The sequence below is a fragment of the Helobdella robusta genome, assembly GCF_000326865.2.
Source record: "Helobdella robusta unplaced genomic scaffold HELROscaffold_31, whole genome shotgun sequence".
Classification (NCBI taxonomy): Eukaryota; Metazoa; Annelida; class Clitellata; order Rhynchobdellida; family Glossiphoniidae; genus Helobdella; species Helobdella robusta.
In genome coordinates, this window is record NW_008704544.1 from 623,482 (window position 1) to 640,072 (window position 16,591).

Genomic DNA, 16,591 nt, shown 5'->3' on the forward strand with positions numbered 1-16,591 from the left:
ATGTTTTGTATGTATGTTTGTACACTTGTGTCTATGTATGCAAAGTATAACAAATTAAAATAGATTGGTCTTTTAGTTTTATGTACATGAAGAATTTTGACTTTATTTTGAAGGATGACAGAGTAGTAAATTTTTCATTTAAGAGGTCTGCTTTTTTTTAATCTCTTCTTTTCTCTTTTTTCATTCTCTTTTTTCTTTTTCTTTCGTTCTCTTTCTCTCTCTCTCTCTCTCTCTCTCTCTCTTTCTCTCTTTCTCTATCTTGTTCTCTCTCTCTTTCTTTCTGCTATATATACATGATTTCGTGTTTTTATTGCTGCCGTAATTCCCTCTGATATCTTTGCTTTTAATGTTATTTCCATTGTTATTAAATATTTTATCGTTGTTTATCGTTTGTGACGTCACCATAATTGTTATTATCACTGTTTTATCTTTGTTGTTGTCGCTGTTATGGTATCTTTGCCTCTTCTTTTCTACCCTATGTGATTGTCATCTTTTTAAAATGGTGTAACCGTCACGGTTGCTGCATCAAACGTTGCTATTGTTAATGCTGTTATTATTATTATTACTATTATTGTTGTTGTTGTTGTTATCTTGTCTCGTTTTGTTATTGTTGTTGTTTTTCTCGTTATTGTTGGATTGATTTTTGCAGCGAGGCATAACTAATTAAGACAGATTTATATATCTTTCCTCAGATTTTATCTATTTGCAGGCTTCATTGTTATTGTTGTTGTTTGTTGTTGTTATTATTATTATTATTATTATTATTCACGTTTTTGTGGTCTTTGCTAGATTTAATATTTTAACTGAAAAAAAATCTTTGTTCTTTGCTATTTTTTTTTTAGAAAAATTTGATATTATCTATGTAGACCAAAGCAAAAACAAAATATTTTTTGTTATCTATGCACCTCGCATTAAATTTCGATGCAATTTATCAAAACAAACCAACTCAGATTACGTCATCAAAAAGACAACAACAACAACAACATCAACATCAAAAACAACATCAACATCAACAACAACATCTACAACAAAATCAACCAAAACAACATAAAAAACAGCAACAACATCAACATCAACAACAACATCAACAACAACATCAACATCAACGTCAACAACAACGACAACAACGACATCAATTAATAAAAACATTTTTAATTCACTAAAACAAAAATCCTATTAAGAAAAACAATGACGCTATTAAAAATTTTTTTTCAAGGAGCGCTAAAACAATGTGAAAAAATTTTGAAATCCAGTTTGCTATTTTCTTTGTATATTTTTATATTGCTTTTGTATTTGTGTATAATTCTTTGTATATCTTTGTAATTTTCCTCTATCTCAACACTTTTTTGTATTTTTGTCTCATTTAATTTTTCTATCTTAATATACATCATATCTTTGTATCATTAGGTTTTTTTTATCTTATCATTGTATCTTTTTTGATTCATTGTATTTTTTTACTCTTTGTATGTTGCCTTTGTATTCTGTTGTATTATATTTGTATCATTAGCGTATTTTTTTCAGGGTAATTTTTGTTGAAAAAATTGAGAATTAATATTTCCTCAACGATATGGCCGCGTGTATGGCTATTGATCACCGAGCTATAAGCATATTTCATTCGTTCGCTCATTCCTTTTTTCTCCTCCTCTAACAAATGATAAATTGTTGGCAACATTTTAATTGAAAATAAATCAACATCAACAACAACCTTAACAACAACAACCTCAACAACAACAACAACATTAATAATAATTATTTGCAACAATTGCATACAAAACATACATTTAAAAAAACAAAAATATACAAACAACAACAACAAAGCATGGGTATATAAAACAACAACAACAACAGCAGCAGCAACAACAACAACAACATTATCAACATTAACAACAAAACATAGATATATATATAACTAGCAAAAACAAAACATAGATATATAAACAACAACAAAATTGCCAGCAGAAGACGATTATTTGGGAACAAAAAACTTCCTGGAACGACAATGCAACTTGCTTTTACGTCATCACGTCCGTAAAATTCATCATCATCATCATCACCATCATCATCATCATCATTCTCGTCGTCGTCATCCTCATCATCATCATCACCACCCTCATCATCATCACCTTGGTGACGATGACGACCTTACAAAAAATATGAAGTTCGTTATGAGGAAGAAAAAAAAAATCGAAATCTATGATGGCTATGTTGACTTTAATAGCGGCCAGTCACGATTGCGTCATGCTGACGTCACGACAGACATCAGACGATGATAGATTGAGTGAGTAAAAAAATGAATGCACGTGATTAGATGATTAACTGAACGAATAAATGAATGAAATTCATCTTCCGATATTTTTTCAACTATTAACTTTGGTTTTGTTCATAAAGATTGACATTCAATCAATCATCTATTTATTAGTTCCTTCAATATTCATTCATTCATTTGCTTATTTATCTGTTTGTTCACTCATTCATTCTTTTATTCACTCACTCACTTATTCACTCCTCTGTGTAGCATGTTGTAGTACTAATGCTACCTATCATTACAAGAGTTCTAATTTATGTCCATCCTACTACACACACATACACATAATTATATACGTGTACCAGCTTTTGTATGTGCGCGTGCGTGTGTGTGTGTACAATTTGTATATGAGTGTGTGTGTGTGTATGTGAGTTTATGTATGTATGTGTGAATGTATAGGTATTTTTCTCTAGATTTTATGTATGTACGCTTATCCGAATACAACTTTGTGTGTATATGTACGTATATATGTATGTTTGGATGTTTTGGTATTTGTTTTTTTTTTCATTTGCGTGTGATGTGTGTATGTTTTAGCGTGTGTATGTGTATATAAATATATGTATTATGTAATGTATATGTATGTGTATTTGGGTTGTTGGAGTCAACATATTCCTGATTGCAGGTAATAAATTATTTTCTTTGTATGTATGTATGTTTGTTTGTTTGTTTGTTTGTTTGGCTATGTGTTTGTTTGTCTTTATGTATGGGCATGTGTCTGTTTGTATGTGTACATTTTGATGTATTTGTATATGTTTATTGTATATTTTGGTATATATATTTTGTATTAATGTGTGTGTATATGGTAGCAAATATGTTTGTGTATGTTCGTATATATTTTTGTACATAAGTGTGTATAAATGTTTGTGTATAAGTTTGTATATATATTTGTATATAAGTTTGTAAATAAGTTTGTATAAATGTTTGTATATAAATTTATACATATGTTTGTTTATATGATTGTATCTGTATCGGTTTTATATCTCTTTGGGCTTTTGTCATTACACGCTACATACAAATAAAATATATCGGCTGTCAATAGCTGTAAAAATAATAAAAAATATAAATAACAATAATAATAAAACAACAATAATAATAAAAAAGTAGTGGCTATAGTAGTAGTTGTAGCAGCAGCAGCAGCAGTAGTAGTAGTTGTAGTAGTGGTTGTAGTAGTTGTAGTAGTGGTTGTAGTAGTTGTAGTAGTGGTTGTAGTAGTTGTAGTAGTGGTTGTAGTAGTTGTAGTAGTGGTTGTAGTAGTAGTAGTAGTTTTAGTAATAGAAAGACAAACTTTGTCATCCTATACATTATTGTCATCAAAATTGTAATCATCGTTGTCATCATCATTATCAAGACCTTGCCTTCGTGACGTCATAACTACGTCATAACTTATTGTCGGTCGGTCGCCTGGTTCTCTCGATCGGACACGCTCCAGCGCTTTTCTGGTCAGCATGACGTCAATGATGACGACAACGACGACGATAATGAAAGTGGTGGTGGTGATGATGATGGTGGTGAAACAGAAGATGAAAGTAATGATGACGATGATGATGATGAGGATTGGGGTGACTGTTTGGATTAACAGCGTGTCGATGAAGAGCAAACAAAAATGTCAACGTTCATGTTGGTGGAAGAACTTCTAGATGCTTCTCTCTCTCACTTTTTTTTACCCCACCCTCTCTTTCTCTTTTTCTTTTACTCTCTCTCTCTCTCTCTCTCTCTCTCTCTCTCTCTTTCTTTCTCCCTTTATTCATCCCCCTTTCTCTCTTCCTCTTTGTGTAAACAAAAACTATCACGTGATCGCTCACACGTACACTATATTTTTGACGTCATCATGATTATATAAACAAAATTTCAGTTGAACAAACAAACATAAATACATACATACATACATACATACATACACACGTAAATACATACATACATACATACATACATACATACATACATACATACATACATACATACATGCATAAATACATGTATACATACACAGGCAGACAAAACAAACATAGCATCTCGATCATGATCGACTTTGTGTCTATTTAACATCGACTGCGCCAACGATCTAATACTCTACAAATTTTTTTGTATAAACACAAACATTTTTTTGTATACATACTTACATACATACATACACATACATACATACATACACATACATACATATATACATACATACGTACATGAAAAAAATATGTATATATATATATACAAACATTTTTGTAATTATACATTGATACTTACATACTTATATATACGTACATTCACACACATATATACAAACATGCACACACAGACACACATACATATATACATACATTCTAGTAGCAGCTAATTATGAAATTTTTCAACACAACTTGTCAATCAATATAATACATCAATCGATCAGTCACTCATTCGAGGAAAAAGTTAACAAACACATCAATCATTCATTCATTCATTTGTTCATTCATCCAATCATTCGTTCATTGACTTATTCATTCATTCAATAATTTAATCAATAATTTATTCGTTCGTTTGTTCGTTTGCTCGTTCGTTCGTTAATTCACGCATTATTTCAATTCAATCATTCTCACAACCGTCATTCGAAACGACAAAAACTTCAGTCAATCAGTCGGTCAATCAATCTATCAATCAATTAGCAATCTTTTCAATCACAGAGTCAATCAATCAAATGAACAAGGATGAGAACAGTCTGTCGAACTGCATGTCAACATGTTTCGTTCATCAGTTGAAAAATTGATTGATTGATTGATAAGGTGAACGATTGAAAAGTTGATTGATTGATGGGGTAAATGATTGATTGGTGATTGATTGTTATTATTTCGTTATTATTTTTATTTTATAACGTTTTGTTCTAGTTGAAAGAGCGTTTTGGATATAATAAAAAGTAATGATTATATAAAAAGATCCATCAACACACCCACACGCACGCATACAAACACACGCACAAGTTTTTCACACACACTCACACACGCGTTTTTATATATACAATACATATAAATTATGTATATATATATATATATATATATATTAAATGTATTGTAAATGTATATATCTTTTATTATTTTATTTTTATGATTAATTACGCCGTCCAATGAGAGCAGAGATGACCTATCACGTGGGCTCTGGTCACTTTGATGTAGCCAATAGGAACTGTCCAGTCCTGGTATTAAATTTATGTTTAGATAAATAATCCGTTATATGATTGATTGGCTGGTTGGTTGGCTGGTTGGTTGGTTGGTTGGTTGATTGGTTGGTTGGTTGATTGATTGGTTGGTTGGCTAGCTGGTTGGTTGGTTTATTCGCTGGTTTGTTGGTTGGTTGATTGATTGGTTGGCTGGCTGGTTTATTAGAAAGTAGGTTGAATGAGTTTCAATTATAAATTTTTAATTAGCAATTATGATTCCATTGTTAACAAAACGAAAAATTCGGATTGGAAAAATTGTTTTGAAAACAAAAAAGCATGGAAGAAACATTGTTGAGACAGTAATTAAAGGTTCAACACAAACAGAGAAGATATCTCATCTTCCTTTACATAATTAAACCAGCTTTTAATGAAAAACTTGAAAACTTTTCAAGAACTATCTGATATATAATAAAAAATTATTAATTAGTTTTTTTTAATAAGATAAAAATATGATTTAATTGTGACTCTAATTTACAAATGATAATAAAACAACAGAAACAACAACGACAACGATAACAACAACAACGACAACAACAGATGAAAATTTTTTAACATAGAAGCGTGGAGTAAAACTGAGAAAAACTGAACAGTAGTTATAAGTAATGAGCCTAATACTGCAATCTTGAAATATAATTCATCGTACATCACGTACACACACACACACACACACACACACACATCACAGACAGAGAGAGAAAAAAAGAGAGAGAGAAAGAGCGAGAGAGAAAGAGAGAGAGACAAATTTACACCTACACACGCGTAGACACACACATAGGCACATACCTTCATACGTATACAAAAAATATACAGTACAATCACATCTATTCAAAAAAGAAAAATGAATGCATGCATGAATGATTGATTGAAAGAAGGGAAGAATGAATGAGCGAATTTATAAATGAATGAATGAACAAGTGAATGAATGAATGAATGAATGAATGAATGAATGAATGAATGAATCAATGAATGAATGAATGAATCAATGAATGAATGAATGAATGAATGAATGAATGAATGAATGAATGAATCAATCAATCAATCAATCAATCAATGCATGAATGAATGAATGAATGAATGAATGAATGAATGAATGAATGAATGAATGAATGAATGAATGAATGAATGAATGAATGAATGAATGAATGAATGAATGAATGAATGAATGAATGAATGAATGAATGAATGAATGAATGAATGAATCAATGAATCAATGAATGAATGAATGAATGAATGAATGAATGAATGAATGAATGAATGAATCAATCAATGAATCAATGAATCAATGAATCAATGAATCAATGAATCAATGAATGAATCAATGAATGAATCATTGAATGAATCAATGAATGAATCAATGAATGAATCAATGAAGAAATGAAGCAACATTAGAGGGGTTTATTAATTTGATAAATCATAAGTAAGTTAAGGAAATATGGATGAATTAATAAAAAAAATGGTGTTGAGAGAATAGAGAATGAACGAATGAACGAATGAAAGAATGAATGAATGAATGAATGAATGAGTGAATGAGTGAATGAATGAGTTATCAAATGTATTCTTAACGGACCTTAGAAAAAAAATGAAATTAATCTATCAGACACGTGTTAAGACATTTGCTTTTTGTACGAAAAAAAATAATTAATTAATTAATTAATTATTTACTCGAAAAAAAAAATGATTTTAATTTTTAAAATTAATGTTGCGGCAAAAAATAAAAATGAAAAAAATAATAAGAATAATAATAAGAAAAGATGGATGAATGAAAAAATTGCAATGGTCACGTTCAATGTTAGAAGCTGTTAGTTTTGCATTCAATAGCTTTATCCGTTCATCCATTCATTCATTCATCCATCCATTCATTCATTCATCCATTCAATCATTTATTCATTCATTATACACACACATACACACACACACATACCATACACACGTACATATACACATATACGTACATACGCACACATTTTTTTATGCTTTTTAGCTTTGAATATTCCGCGATTCTGTAAACTACTATGTTTTAAGCTTTAAATCAATTTGCATGTAAGCATGTGTGTGTGTGTGCGTGCGTGCGCGTGTGTGTGCGTGTGGTGTGCGCGTGTGTGTGTGCGTGTAAAAACTTGTACGCTCCTTCGCGTACGCATACGTCCATTATTTTTCCCTTTGATGTCAATCCGCATGTATTAGTAACATTGTGATGTTGGTGATGATGTTGATGACCATGACGACGACGATGATGGTGATGATAACGATGACCATGATGGTGATGATAACGATGACCATGATGGTGATGATGATGATGATGATGATGATGAGATGATGATAATGATGATGACGATGATGATAGTGATCTTTCTGAGGATGGCAATAATAATGATTATCTTACTGACCACTCACACTGTTGGCATTTGATATATTAATGGCAAAGTTTATGCAGTCGTCCATGATGATGATGATGATGAAGAGAAGACGATGATGATGAAGGAAAAGAAGAAGATGATGATAAAAGAAAAAATGATGATGATGATGAAGAAGAAGATGATGATGATAGTGGGGATGATAACTTTGACGGTGACAACAGAATTCTAGAACGGTCCGAATGTTAATGAAAAAACAAATTGATGACATGACAACGAAGAAGATGAAGATGATGACAACGATGATGATGACGATTAAGAAGAAGAAGATGATGATGATGATGACGAAGAAGAAGATGATGATGATGATGATGACGACGAAGATGATGATATTGATGATGATGACGAAAAAAATTGATGATGTTATTGTTGATGTATCCAATGCCAAGATGTGCCGCTCAGCATATAAATCAAAATAACTAATCTATTATTAATATACACACGTACGTACATACATACAAACATACATACAAACATACATACATACATACATACATACATGCATACATACATACAAACATACATACATACAAACATACATACAAACATACATACATACATACATACATACATACATACATACATACATACATACATACATACATACATACATACATACATACATACATACATACATACATACATACATACATACACACATCCATACATAAATACATACATATATATCGTTAAAGATTGTATGCAAGTATGTTTTGTATGCATGTTTTGTATATCTGTGTTTTTTGTATGTTTTTAGGAATCGGAAAATAATTGAAAAAATGGCCGGTTTGCTATTTAGCCAATCAGGCAGCCGACTTTTACGATATTTTTATACCCAATTAACGCTCTTTCAATCTATAATTTACTGACATTTTTAGCTCGGCTACCTATAGAAGTATCGATATAACGAACAAAAATGACATCAACAACAACCACAACATCAGCAACCAAATCAACAACAACCATATCTACAATAACCATAACAACAACATCAACAACCACAACCACATCATCACAACAAGCACAACAACAACATCGACAACAACAACCACAACAACAGCAGCAGCAGCAACAACAACAACAACATCAAAAACATCCACAACGACATCAATGACATAAACTACACTTATCCCATTATTAATTAAATAATTAGATAAATATTAACATATGGTAGCAAAGTGCTTTTGAATTCAATTTTGAAGTGGAATAACTTTTCAAAGAACGAAACCATGGAAAATAAGAATTCTACAGAGAATTCACCCTCTGTCTCTCTTTTTGTCCTTCTTTCTCTCTTTTATTCTTTTTCACTCTCTTTTTTTTTTTACTTCACATTCAGTTTGTTTACATTTAGTTACACAAACGAGCCATTCAGTCAGATGTTTTATTGTAATTATTTTTCTTAATTGCCAAAAATAAGTTACGAGAAATTGATAGAAAGTTGAGAAAGAGAAAAAGAGAGAGAGAGAGAGAGAGAAAGAGAGAGTAAAAGAGAGAAGAAGAGGAAAAGAAAGGAAGAGAGAGAAAGAGAAAGAAAGATGAAGATAACGAGTAAATAAGAAGCTAACTTTTTATAAAAATTTTTAGGAAACAATCAATGAGATCAGTTGCAAATACTTTTCATCTATTTATGTACATGTACACACATACACACGCACACACACGCACGCACGCACACACACGCACACAAATATATATATATATAATATCTATAAGTGTGGCTTAGTATATGGATATTTTGGATTTTTTATTCACACAATCCTTGCTTTTAATTATTCATATCCACGCAAAGCTTGTACATTTAGGTATGTATCAAAATATTTGCGTATGCAAACGTACACAAACGTATTATAGAACACACACACACGCACGCACGCACACACGCACCCACACACAGAGACGAACAACAATCCTCCCTCTGTAACATGCATACCTGAGACACACATATAACAACGATGAAAAATATTTTAAGAGAATTTCTAAACATTAAAAAGCAAACATACACACATCTTAGATCTCTCTCTCTCTCTCTCTCTCTCTCTCTTTATTTTTATTTATCTCTATCTTTTTCTGTCATTCTTTTTTTTGTTTCTATCTCTCTCTCTCTCTCTCTCTTTCTCTCTCTCTCCGGCTTGGCATGTGCATTCATCGCAATGAGAGCCTGTATGTACATTCACTTACTCACCTATTATTCATCTCGTTGCTAACAATGCTCAAATTGATGGATGGATCGTACATGAATGATGGATGAATAAATGAATGAATGATTGATGGAGTGGTGAAGAAGAACGGATAGACTGATTGCGGGGAGGTATGAATGAATGAATGAAAATGTGCAAATGTGATTAGTTTTATACAAACAACCAAATAAGGAAGGAGTAAGAAAGGCAAAAAACAAACACACATACAAACATACAAAACAAACGCACATACAAACATACAAAACAAACATACAAACAAACATACAAAAACATACAAACATACATGTAAACATAAATTTCAAAAAAACAAATACCCAGTAACTCAGATATAAAAATACGATGAATTAAAAAAATAAATTCTTCTCACAGCGCTGTCTTTAAGAATGGAAATGAAACAAATAAACAATAGCAGGCAGAAAAATCAATACGGGACATATATGCATGAAGATGTCTTATATAATGTATAGACTGTGTTTTCACACTCACACACACGCACCCATACGCACCCATACGCACACACACGCACAAAGACACACACACACACAAAGACACACATACATACATACATACATACGCGCCTAGCAACAGTTATAACGATGACAATGACAACAAAAATTATAAAAATCTAAAATTTGAAGGAACGAACGAAAAAGTGTACGGATGAACAGACGAACAGACGAGCAAACGCATGAATTAAGAAGAAGATGAACCTTGTGAACGAGCCTAATGAACGAATGAATGAACAAATAAAAGAGACGAACCATTAACCCACTACATAAAACGTCTGATAGTACTGACATTTATATCGATGTTACTACTATGTCTGTGTGTGAGTACGTGTGTGTATGTGTATGTATGTGTGTGTATTTATATGTGTACGTATGTGTGAGTGTGTTTGTGAATGTATCATATCTGCTGTGTGTGTATTTATATGTGTATGTATGTGTGTGTGTGTGTGTGTTTGTGAATGTATCATATCTGCTGGCCAACTTATATTACTGTTTTGTATATTCATTTCAATACATCTGCATGTGTGTGTGTTTTTCAGAGTGTGTATACATGTGTGTATGTGTATGCGTGTATGCCAAGGTACGGATTTTTATTATACTGCTAGTCCATTATATTAATGATGATTATAGGTTGAACGGTGAGAGCATCGCGAGAAAAATATATTAAAAAATTATTTTTTTTTTTTGAAATTTTTGTATCTTTGCTTATATTTTTTCTTTCTTCAAATTATATAACGCTCATATTTGTTTATAAATTTTTTTTTCTCCCATTATATAGCGCTTGATTTTTTTACGTCAGAGAGTTGATCGGTGACGTCATTTTCATTGGCGTCACGAGTGACGGGAGTATTGTTGGCTGTGGCTTAACAGCAGCTACGGAAATGTCAGATTTGACAATTTTAACGTATAAGTTTTTTTAAGATACTATACACTCATAATAATAACAATAATATTAATAATGATAATAATAATAATGATAATAAAAAACATCGCAAATAAATACTGCCACTTAATGTATTTTCAATCTTTCTTCCATGTACATTTGGATTTAATAATTTTTAAATTAGAAAAAATAGTTTGAAGGGTTTTTTTTGTTTTTTTTTATTATATTTGTTGTTGTTTCTCTTTTTTATTCTTGTATCGAAGAAATAATTTGACAGATAGATGGCAGGCGGTGATGGCGAGTCACTCGTTCGTCATATGGTTCTTTTTTTCTCTTAGTCATAAACATAGAACTCGGCGATAATTACCATTTTTGTTATTGCGGTTCTTACTACTATAACTACTAATAATTTTAATACTGCTGCTGATGCTGCTACCACTGGTACTACTACAATTTTTACTGCAACTAAACTACTACTACTGCAGCTACTGCTTCTACTACTATTACTTTTTCAACAGCGGCTAAAAAAGCAGCTGCAGTAGTAGTGGTAGTAGTAGCAGCAGCAACAGCAGCAGCAACAACAGCAACAGCAGCAAATGAGAAATTTGAATTCACTTGAAGCCATCTTTAAAATGATTAGAAGCTTGGCGACAAAAAAAGCAAACGCGAAACTAAACGTCAACAAAACATCATCAGCTGCTAACTGCACGGATACAACAATGTAGTTACATATATTCAAGTTTTCTATCCTGGTTCCATTCTATTGAAAAAAATGCAGTTTTTCACAAACACACACACACCACACACGCACACGCGCACACACGCACACACAAACGAACAAGCACAAATTTAAATAAAAATTATGATATCCAATTATTTTAAAATTCATCCGCGGGTGTGAACACGAAAAGTTTTTAGTGAATTTTTCCGTTACGTTTACACGTGCCAAAAATTTGTTTACGATTGATTAAACTGAGTATGACGTCATTATGGCTTGCGGCGCTGACCAAAAAAACTAAAAATTTAGAAAAAAATAGCGAAAGTTTCCATTATGAAAAGAAGTTAAAAATAATGGAAAGTGATTTTTTTAGCAACAGTGCAAACAAACCAGCCTGGACAAACAGTACGTTCACTGAAGAGGTTGCAAGAAAAGTTCATGTCTACGTTTTCAATATTAAATTGTTTTAAATGACATTCATTTGAATACAAAATTAAGCAACCAGCAAACCTACCAATCAACCAACCAACCAACCATTCAACCAACCAACCAACCAACAAACCAACCAACTCACCAACCAACCAACCATCTATTCAACCAACCAACCAACCAACCAGGTGATGTACTAACGCAAGAAATCTGCCAGCACGAAACGTTTGAAGCCAATTGCAGCATGCCGAATTTCAAACCTGCACCGCCAACCAACTCAACAAGACCACATCACTACAACAAAAAACCCTTCCCAAAAATCTACAAAGATGGCGTCCTGGCCACTTCCGGTCACGTGATAATCATACGAAGCGCTAACTACGGACGTATGCACATCGGAAAATGCGCTACGAAAAATTACGGCGACGTCGGGTGCCAGCACGACGTCACGAATCACGTGACTTCCGCTTGCTCGGGATTGGATAGCTGCAAGGTCTACGTACCGGATGATTGGCTGAAAAGTTTGCAGCCTTGCCCGAAAGACTTCGCCCCCTTTCTTGTAGTCAGCTACCGATGTTTGCCAGGTTAAAAATATGCGGATGTGTTGTTGTGCATACAAACATACTACTACAGCTGCAGCAACATACATGCATACAAACAAACAAGCATACACAAATACATACAAACATACATAAAAACAAACTTACTTACATAGTCACATACAGAAAGCATATATACCTTTGATCTACAGGGCAAGACAATTCGAAGAAAATAAAAAGGAACGCTAATAAAATTATAACTCCACAAACAATAATACAGAGACGAGGTTTGCTATGCACACGCACACACACTCATATACACACACTCACATACACACGTACGCACGTATATACATTCGTATATTTACATTCGTCTGTACGTATATACGCTTTTGATTGTTGGTATCTATGTCAATAAATCTTTCAAACTAAGTTTTATGCTTGCGAGTGAATTTGCAAATGTGTGTATACGTATGTTTGTATGTTTGTTTGTATGTTTGTTTGTTTGTATGTTTGTTTGTATTTATGTTTGTTTGTATTTATGTTTGTATGTATTTGATGTTTTATGTACGTGCTTTTGCATGTGCGTATTGGTGTGAGTATGTATGTGTTTATGTGTGCATTGCATATGTATGTGTGTATGTAGTACGTGTGTGCGTGTGCGTGTGCGTGTGTGTGTGTCTTTGTCTCTCTCTCTGTCTAGATGTTCAGCACAGAGTCTGGACTGTATGTCGACTTGATGTTTGTGATTAATACAATCCATCCGTCTGTTTGGCTGACGCGTGCGTGATTGCGAAGACGACGACGAAGAAGATGATGATAGTGAAGGTGATGGTGATGATGATGTTCCTAGTGGTGATGATAATGATGATGATGGAGAAGTCAATTAAAAAATTTAGGATTAAAAATATTTACAGAAAACTCTTGCCAAATAAAAAAAAACAAAAAGATGGTAGGTATATCTGCGTGAACAAATGAATGAACGAACGAACGATCGAACGAACGAACAAATGAACGAACGAAAGAACGAACAAACGAATGAATGAATGAAGAAATGTATGAAGAAATGAATGAAGAAATTATAAAAAGGTTCCTGAGTTTTTATGAACTGAAAAAGAAAAAAAAATTTTTTGAATGAAGTTTCAAATTAGGCATCATAATAATTGATGACCTTCGTACGTACATACATTCGTTCAACGAGTGCGTACATTCAAGGAGCATGATGACGATGATGAAGAGATGAAGATGATGATGACGAAGAAGAAGAAGGAGGAGGAGGAGGAGAAGAAGAAGAAGAAGAAGAACGTGAAGGTGATGAAGTAGTAGATGATATGACGTCACGGATGGCGATGATGATGATGAAGAAGAAGATGATGATGATTAGGATAAGATAGTAATAGAGTTATAACTGAAGTACGATGATAACAATGATGAAGATGATGATGACGACGACGACGACCGTGATAAGATAACAATAGAGATATGAATGAAGTATTGTCGGCATGCTAGGATATCAAATGAAAATAATTACAACAATGATTTAATGATCTGTCCCTCGTAAAATACGACGCATTCTTTCTTTCCTCTCTTTTTTCTTCTTTTTTTCTCTACTTTTTACCCTCACATTTCTACTTGTTTTCTCTTCTTTAATCTTTTTTTTTATTCCTCTTTTCGTTGTCACATTCTTCTTTATCTTTCTCTATCTATCTCTTTCTTTTATTCTTTGCCACTCCTCTTTCTCTTTCTCCATCTTTCTCTTTTCTCCTTTCTCTAACTCTTTTTCTCCCTGTTTTTTTTTTCTCTCTCTCTCTCTCTCTCTCTCTCTCTCTCTCTCTCTCCCTTACTTTCTGTGTGGAACTTCTATTTGTTCTTTTAGAAGCGGTGAAAAACATCTCTAAATCATTGAATAAATGAATGAATTAATTGAATGAATTAATGAATGGATGAATGAATAAATATATAAATGGATGAATGAACGATTGAATGAATATATAAATGGATGAATGTGAATGAATGGAAGATCAAACAAACAAATGAACAAATGAAGCGGTATATATTAAGAAGGATTGCTAGCCGTTCATTCGAACGAAATTAAAATGAAATGAAAAGTTGATACACATTTTCTCAAATAAAAAAAATTATCCATTTATTCATATATAAACGATATATAGTAGTTAATGCTTTAAAATTAGGCAAAAAATAAATTAAGTTTAAATTAAATAAACTGAAAATAATTGATATATAAATCAAATAAATAAATATTCGCTGGCAAATTTTAATCAACATTTGTCAAATTAAATTCATAAAAATTGACAAGATAAAAGAATTTAAGCCGAAAAAATAATATTTTTTATTAGGTTGATCAAAGATTTTTTCTAGAAAGCGTATTTTGGAGTCTTAGATACAAACCGATACAAACATACTTACACATCCACACGCACACATACACCACACATACACACATACACACAAACATACATACAAACACATACAACATTCATTCATACATACAAACACATACAAACAGACATACATACAAACATACATTCATACATACAAATAAACAAACAAACATACATACATACATAAAATGGTAGTATAGTTATGTGATGTGTTGGGAGATAATGAATGCTTTGAAATATTCCAATACAGCCGATTGCTTTTCAATTGGCTGATGCAGTATATCATTTTGTATGTATGTAGGTATGTATGTATGATTTATATGTATGAATATATGTATGTATGTGTGTGTGTATGCATGTATCTATGTATGAATATATGTTTGTATGTATGTATGTATGTATGCCATGAATGTATGTAAGTTTGTTTGTGTTTGTATGCATGTATCTATGTTTGTACGTATGTATATCATGATTCTAAATATGTCTGTATGTGTGTCTGTGTATTATTTATTACATTTTGAACGCCCACAAACTCCCTGTAGACTTTATTCTTGCCTTCTAAGGTTATGAACGAAGTTTTTGAACATTTTTTGAAATTTATCCATTTTTATGTAATACTTCTCGTATCTTTTCATTTCTTCTGTTTAATATTCATTAATTTTATATAATTGTATGTCTTTGTGTGTGTACGTGCGTGTGTGTGTGCGTGTGCCTATGTATGTGTGTGTGTGTGTGTGTGTGTGTGTGTGTGTGTGTGCGTATGTTTGTGTATGTGTGTTTGTGTGCCTGAGTCAGTTGTGTGTGTTTGTTTGAATATTGGCCATCTATATGTCTTCATATTTTTCGTGTTTATTTCTGTATTAAGTTAATTATGATAATATTTATTATTATAATAATAATTATTATTATTATTATTTTTACAAAAAACACTAAATAATACATGATAGCATAGATCCAATGAAGGATTTGTTAATGCTTTTTGAGTCCACGGTAGCTTATAGAAATAT

The 16,591-nt window shown here is 32.0% G+C and overlaps 1 protein-coding gene across 1 annotated transcript; it reads left to right on the top strand.

Annotated features, from left to right (window-relative positions):
- Positions 1 to 12,887: 12,887 nt before the first annotated feature.
- HELRODRAFT_174841 (hypothetical protein) lies at positions 12,888 to 13,418 on the top strand (the record flags this gene model as incomplete). The annotated part of the gene is made up of 2 exons (XM_009022279.1): positions 12,888 to 13,227; positions 13,369 to 13,418. The coding sequence occupies 2 exons, from the start codon at positions 12,888 to 12,890 to the stop codon at positions 13,416 to 13,418; spliced, it is 390 nt and encodes a 129-aa protein (XP_009020527.1).
- Positions 13,419 to 16,591: the final 3,173 nt, after the last annotated feature.